The 7,690-nt window shown below is 52.0% G+C and overlaps 1 protein-coding gene across 1 annotated transcript in view; it reads right to left on the bottom strand.

Moving 5' to 3' along the window:
* Nucleotides 1-4,391, bottom strand: part of LOC101348739 (protein DGCR6) — an 8,144-nt gene extending 3,753 nt beyond the window's left edge. The window contains exons 1-3 of the mRNA XM_004390095.3: nt 3,590-4,391; nt 2,872-3,075; nt 2,627-2,787 (exon numbers count right to left, since the gene is read on the bottom strand). Coding sequence (XP_004390152.2) covers nt 2,627-2,787; nt 2,872-3,075; nt 3,590-3,594 — 370 coding nt within the window. The 5' untranslated portion in view covers nt 3,595-4,391. The remainder of the gene's footprint in view (nt 1-2,626; nt 2,788-2,871; nt 3,076-3,589) is intronic.
* Nucleotides 4,392-7,690: the final 3,299 nt, after the last annotated feature.

Below are 7,690 nucleotides of genomic sequence, written 5' to 3' on the forward strand. Positions count from 1 at the left end.
TGGGTGTGTGTGTGTGTGTGTGTGTGTGTGTGTGTGTGTGTTTATGCGTGTAGAGCCTGGCGATCAATCTACGTACTTCGAAAAATCAGCAACTTAAGACCCTATGGAGCACAGTTCTACTCTGATACACATGGGGTTGCCATGAGTCAAAATTGACTTGACTAACTGGTGCTGGTGTAGTAACCTGGTTACAGTATATACAATATGGAGGCAAAATGAAAGGAAATAGATAAATGCAAGGACTTTCCAGCTGCTTTGCTCCATTTATCAAATGTTGCTACGAATCCCAGCTCAATTCCCAGTTTCCACTGGGTAAGCAACCAGAAGGTAAGAAGAGAGCTGCAGTGGCTCCTGGGGGCGGAAGGGGCTCAGTAATGACAAAGGAAAGCAAAGAGCCAATCACCACTAACTAAATCAGCTGGGAGGAACAGGTGCTTGCCCATTGCTGCAGCACCAAAAACTGGTCCAAACCTTCTGAAGGACAAGGAGCAAAATGTCCAGAGACTTTTCAAAAACTCTCCCACTAAGAGGAACGAGGGCTCCATGGAAAAATGGCAATTCCAAGACTGAGGCACAGAAAGAACAAGAAAAGGTGTGCTTGAACACCTTCCCATCCAGAAAGTAAGGAAGTGCTCAAAGAATGATGGGGACACATCCAAAGGACAAGGAGCCTCTTGAAGTTCTCTCCTGGCCACACATGGTACAATTTGTGCATTAAAAAGAATAATCAGCCGTGTTCTTCAGATTTGTGAACTGTATGCATCTTATACCTCAATAACAAAATTTTAGAAGCCAACCACCCAAACATTTAAGGAAGAAATAATACCAAATTCCACACAAACTCTGCGAGAAAACTGAAAAGTGACTTCCCAGCTCTTTCTGAGGCCAGCATTACCTTGATACCCGAATCAGACAAAGAAAGAACAAGAAAACAAAACTGCAAGCCAATATTCCTCATAAACATAAAGGCAAAAATTCTTAAGATTTTAGCGAATTTAATCCAACATGTATAAAAAGGATAATATATCATGACCAGGTAGGATTTACCCAAGAATGCAGTCTATCCTAGAAATTAAGTCAATCAGTGCAGTTTACCATATTAACAGAAAAACCACATGATCACCTCAAAAGCTGCAGAAAAAGGATTTGACAAAATCCAACATCCATTCCTGATAAAAACACGCTAATCCTGGGGCCAACCAAAATCGCCTGCCCAGCATCACTAGGAGGAATTTTTGCCACAAACATTTAACCTGGATCTAATCAGGCCTCTAGACCCACCTCCCAATTTACAGGAAATTCAGAGGGTGAAGAAACAGGTTAAATGATACCACAAGGAAGCAATCTGACACATCCAGAAGGCGGACCTTCTACAGGGAAAATGCCACAATAAATGTTGGGGAACTGTTCTAGAAGAGAGACCAAAGTAACCAGTTGCAATGTGTGAACCTAGACTGGATCCTGTTAATGTGACAATTTGAGACAAGTTAGGAAATGTGACCATGGACTCAAAGGTCAGAAGATACCCCAGAACAGCAAATTTCTCAGGAGTCTATCCAAGCACTGTAGTTACACAGAAGAGTGTTCTCATTCTAGAGCTGTGGTTCTCAACTAGGGTAACTGTACCCTCCTAGGGTTGTCTGGAGACATTCTTGGTTGTCAGGACTGGGTGGGGGGTCACCACTGTCACCTAGTAGAGAGCCCAGGGATGCTGCTAAACATCCAACAATGCACAGGTCAGCTCCCACCACAAAGATTCTCCAGTCACAAGAACCCTCGTCTAGAGGAATGCTGAAGATTCACAGAGATTCATGGTGAAGTGTTATGATGTTCGTTATAATGTTCTTATATATTTAGAGATATAAAGAAATACGACAAAGTATTAATATTGAATCCAGGTAGAAAGACTATGGGTATTCATTATATTATTCTTTCAACTTTTCTAAGTGTTTCAACTTTTTTTTTAATAGTAATTTAAGTTGGGGGAAAATAAAATAACAAAGGTGGGAAACCTGATGGCGCTAGGGGAGCTGCCCCACATCCCTTGCAGGAAGGGCCCCGGGATCCCCCGTAATACTGGGTCGGGACGCCTGGCAGGGGCCAAGGCTCAAGAGGCTTTGACTGAGCTTGTAGCTCATACGGGGAAACGTCTCAGGTGCCACAGAGAACACTTCGTGGGAATTCGATGCGCAGCCAAAGAGGGATGTGGCCCCAAAGAACGACGCACAGTCCTCGACAGACGTTCATCCACTGCAGGGCAGTCAAGGGCCATGCGGACGGCCGCCACCCGGGTTTGTCCCGTAGGCTGGCCGAACACCAAGGACTTGGGCCATCCTGCCTGGGAGGAGGTGGAAAGCACCGAGGAGCCCGAACAGGGAATTTCTGGACGTCGTTCTAAGAGGGCAACTAACTGACAAAACTGAAGGGACGCATCTGTCACCAAAAGTTATCAAAGACTCCGCGTCAGGAGTCGGGTCAACTTTATGGATCTCTTCTGAGCGACACCCAGAGAAAAGGCCGACCTGCACAGAGACCAAGAGCTCCCTGCTGCCCGCCGGGCGGGTTCACCCCGGGAGTCAGCTTCCCCGAGGAATCCCTTGAGTAGCCCGCCGCCCCGCCCGCGCACCTCGGTGGTCGTTCTGCAGCCGCAGGCGCTGGTTGTACAGGCTCTTCTCGGTGAGGTGCTGGATCTCCAGCAGCCCCTGCACAATCTCGAAAACGGTGCCGTCGAGAAGCGCCAGGGCCAGGTCGCTGAGCGTGGTGTAGGACAGGCGCTGCTGGAAGGAGCTACGGGCAGAAGGGGCGGTGAGCGCGGACGGGCCGCAGGTCACCTCGGCCCGGTCGCCGCCCACCTCGCCCGGGGTTGCGCACCTGGGAAGCTCCTTGACCAGGCTCTGCAGCGCCGACAGCAGCTGATAATGTCGCTCCTGCTGCCGGGCCCCGTCCGCCGCCTCCTCGAAGGCGGCGGAGTAACGCTCCATCTCGCCGGCGCCCCGCCCGCCGCCGGCCACAGCGACGCGTCGCGTTTCTTTTACGTCAGTCGAGAGCGCGGTGCGTTCCGCGGCCCTGCCGAAGCTGGCTCCACCCCTGCATTAGTCGGAGACAAACTCGCCTCGCCTCAGGTCCAGCCGCGTAGAAGCTCGCCCCCGCGTCGTCCTGAACGAGGATCGCCCCTCCTCGAGCCGGTCCCGAGGCTCACCCAGGCCCTTCGTGGAGGCGCCAAAGGGAGTCCCGCATTGTCCCCGCCCCTTAATCTGCTGCCCCGCCCCCGCGCCCGCGGAGTGTGACTCCACCGCCTCGGAATCGCGAGATAGCAGGCTAGGCAGCCTCGCAGCAGGTGGGATCGCCCGTGCCTTCGCCAGGGGTCAGGCTCCCGCATTCCCGCGCGGGGCGGGGTTGGGCTGTGTCCGCGCCTCCCACCGGCCTGAGACCGCTGCGGTCTCTGCCTGGCAGTTCCCCAAAGCGCGCTTGGATGACGGAGCGCACAGAGTCCCAGCTCCGCCAGTTACAAATGACCTTGAGGCATTCACGTTCTCTTGAGCCTCAGTCTCTTTATCTTATAGGGAATAATAAAGTAGTACCCACTTACCCCATGCTTGTGAGGATTAAGTGCCATAGTGTCTTAGTGTCTGTAGCATACCTTCACCATTGCCACTTCCGTGTATGCCGCAGGGCTGTGTCGAGCTCTAGGGGCACGGCGGGAGTGGGGGGAATAGGCCACCCCTAGGACAGGACGACCACCTGGATACCTGGCCAGTAAGTCTGGGGAACACTAGCAGAGTCAGGGCAGGGAGGGCCTGTGCCCGGGCGGGCCCGTCGGATCCCCAGGCTCCGGGAAGGGAGGGCGCCCCAAGCGGTACAAGCACTGCAAGTTCCTGGCCCTGCCGTTTAACTGTTCCACTAATTGGACAACAGAATACAGAAGAAAACGCGGCCAAATGCCTCATCCCAGCCATAAGAATAAATCCCTTGGCATCCACAATTACACTTTCTATAAACTACAAAAGGCTACCGAGTAGCCTGAGGGCTCATGGTGTGGGGAAAGGGAGGATTTCCACCATGGAGAAGTAGCATCATATCAATGTCTCAGTGGGAGGAGGTCTAACTCTGGCTAAAATGAGGAAGGGGGTGCTGTACAGCAAAATGTAAAAGCTGGTAGAATCATGGCAAAACAATCAGAAAGAAAGAAGGCTTCTGTGATAAAACTTAGAGAATGGATCCAAGTGGCCAGGGATGGCACAGGGCACATCCCTTGGAGCAGAGGAACATACTGACCTGGGGGCTCTGAAGGGTCAAGTCCAAGGAGTGGAGCTATCCTGACTTAGGGCCACCCCCAGGGTGGTCCCTGCACACAGTAGCTCGGCCCCAGGAGGGCAGTGATGGGGGAAGGCTGCAGGACAGAAGGAAGAGAGGTTGCTCAGCAGGGAGCCATCAAGACACATCTGGTTGTGTGGCTGAGGTTGGCAGGTCTGCACGTATCAATCCCCAAGAGCCGTAGCCGATGGAAGTAGTCATTCTCTCAGTACCTTGGGTCCCTGTCCACCAGGGGTCCCAGTCTAAGGCTAGGTGGTGGGTGGCACTGGGTCTGTCTGGCCCTCCACCACCAGGCCAGTACTGTGACTGTGACAAAAGACTACCCTGGAGCTGTCTGGCTGGGACAGTTGGAGACTGAGTCTCCATCTGGGACTGCTGTGATTGGTCAGCCCTGTCTACCTCCAGCCTGAGTCCAGACTTCGGGTCCCCAGATCCCCTGTTCCTGAGGCCCCGGCCCACTGGCTGGAGGCTTGTACCAGCTTCTGTGCTGGGCACTGAGGATCCCAAGTAACATGACACAGGCCCCACCCTCAAGGAGCTTCCAGCTGTCAGTCTCCCCATTCATGAAGCATGCCCGCGTGAAGCCTGGGGTCTGCACAAAGCTGCCCCTGCAATGGGGATTTGTGCTGTGGTCATTTGGGTGAAGATAAGGCTCTTCAGCTCATTCCTACGTGGGGTGGGGGGATGGCGAGGGTATCTGGGGCTCTGAGTGTTAAGCATGCCCTAGCCCCTCCCCAGCCTTGACTGGCCTCTCATGCAAGAAGGCCCCGCTGCCACCTCGTCTGACCTGAACCAGCCCCACCACCTCAACAGCACCCCTCTCCTAAGCAGACATGTGCAGTGAATCATGCAGGCATGCTGATCCCTGGGCCACCTCTGGGTCACTGGGGAGGGCCTGGTCTGGAAGGAGGTGTACTGATCAGCCAGAGCCCTGGGGTTGAGTGTGCAGGAGTGGGGGCTGGCATGTGGACATGCAATGTGCACATATACACATACCTGTGCACACAGTCCCTCGTGTGTATGGACGCAATGGGCCTTTACTCTGCAGCCAGTGTCCAAACTGGCTGCTGTGACTGTCTTCAGCAGGCAGTGAACACAGAGTGGCACCTCGGTGACTGAAGTGCACTGGTGGGTGGTGTCCCTGACTCTCCAAATGTCAGGCTGGTTTGGGGCAAATAGGGCGTGTGTTGGTGAAGGCCTACAGTACCTGAGGGTCCTCTGTCTGAGTATCTAGTTTGGACATCCGTCTCTGCCTGTGTGGTTGGCAGTGTGACTGGGTATGTTTGGGCAGGTGCCCCTGAACCTGTGATGTGAAAGGGTGTATGACTCTGTGTGTGTGTGTGTGTGTGTGTGTGTGTGGTCGAGGGCTTCAGTGTCTGTTTCTTGTATGGTTCTTTGTTGCCTGTGCCTCTCTTTCTCCATTTTCTGTACATCTGGTTGTGTGTCTTGTGTAGGAAAACAGTATGCTGTGGCGCAAACATGTATCCACATAAGCCACACAGACAAAGGCTTGAATCAAAGCTGATGAGTCTTGGCAGAATGTCCACGGGATGGGAGGTCTGTGAGGAACTGCTTGGAAGCCATCTCTCACTGGCCTCCCTATCTCGACTGGATGCTGTCACAAGACAGTTCCTCATCGCCTCTCTGGTTCTGATGAGGGGTGAGGCTTTCTGCCCCAACCCCTCAAGACAGAGCTGCAGATGATAAAGCTGCTTTGCCACAGTCTAGAATAGGCTCCTCAGCAACACAGTGTCCCACAGCTTGTGCCATAGCCCTCCTTTTTGGAGTATGGGACTACGACGTGGAAGGACTTTGGGTTTCTCTTCCTTTCACTATATAAGTCATACTCTATCTGAATCTCAAAGTTGCTTGTTCTATCTTTACAGTCAGGGCTTGGCCTTGGCCTGCCTTGCCTGTGCTTGACAAACGGTGCCCAGTATGGGGCCAGTAGAGTTCCTGTGGTCTTTTAGAAGGCAAGGGACTCAGTGGGCCAGGTCAGGGGATAAGAAAGACTCCCCGGATCTGGTAGCGCAGCTCTGGCCTAAGTGGTGGGTAAGAGGAGGAATCAAGGTCTTCCCATTGTCCAACCAGAGATGGCACAGGGTACACTACCTGTTGATAATCAGGATCTCACCAATTTTGTTTTTTAATAAAAAGCAGACTGTTACCGAAGTTGTTTAAACCCAAGCCAAACAATCCTCTCCTACCATCCAAGTAGCTAAAGTTTCCTATATGCTTTTAATAGTCCCTGACCCTTTTGTTTCCTGGAAGCTCCAGTCTGACTTTTAGGCCAGATGCTTCCTAATTCGCAAATCTCTAAATAAAGCTTTTGATTTAGTTCTGCAAATTAACTTTGTGAAAGATTTTAACATTGTTAAAAGTGGGTTTGTAGTGGCCAAGCGCCAGGCCATGTAACACCAAAAGTCAGCGCAGAGCTGTGCTTCCTGGTGCAAGTTGCTTCCTCTGTAGAAGCCTGCCCTACCCGCCTCCGATTCCTGGAGCTTCCAGCCAGAAGAAGATGGTCTTTGGGCCCCTGCTGTTGTGGTGCCTGTCAACATTCTTTGTCTGTGTTGCTGTAAAAAAGAGCCTAATAGAGTTTGGGCAAAAAAACTTACTGTGAAGAGAGAGAAAAAAGTTAAAGTAACCTTGTGAGTAGGGCTTGGGCTGATTCAGTGCATGCATTGTTATAAAAATGTGTCATCCACTTGCACTGTGAATTTTCAAAGCATTAGAAAACGTCTTCTGAGGTCCAAAGTGTTCACTGTATAAATGAGGGCTTGTTGGTTGGCTCAGTGACTTTGGCTAGACTGATAAACCCCAACAAAACTCAGGGCCTGCTGGCAGACTGAAGTGTTTTGAAACAAAGTGGGTAGCTTCCCAACACTATACCCTCTGACAAAGGACTGCTGTCTTTTACAAAGTAAAGAACTTTATGTTCCTGATACAAACACTGTAACTCCTGCAAAAGTCGACCGACCACACTCCACGGGGGCTTTGCCTGACCTGCTCCAGCCAGATGGACTCCATGGGATTAACCCCCTCCTCTCAGAGACTGGTAAGTTCTCAATGCCCTTTGGAAAACAGGCGAGACCCTACAGGCCAACTAGCAAGGTACTCTGGCAGGTGGCAGGTGAGACGGGCAGCCACTGGTTGGCGGCTGGGAAGAGTTAAGCTACCATTTGCCCTCCGTCGCGGCCCCAGTAGGCTGGGCTGACCCGATGACATCAGTATCATCACAGGAGCTGTCTACCAATCTTGATGGACCACACCCCGGAACAGGCCCTGAAGAAGAGCCCACCCCCTACTTTGTTTCCTCCCCATATAAACCCCTGTGTTTGGCAAAGGGGGAGCTATCTTGGAGATGCAGGTCCCAGGT

This window comes from Trichechus manatus, unplaced genomic scaffold (genome assembly GCF_000243295.1).
Source record: "Trichechus manatus latirostris isolate Lorelei unplaced genomic scaffold, TriManLat1.0 scaffold00282, whole genome shotgun sequence".
Classification (NCBI taxonomy): domain Eukaryota; kingdom Metazoa; phylum Chordata; class Mammalia; order Sirenia; family Trichechidae; genus Trichechus; species Trichechus manatus.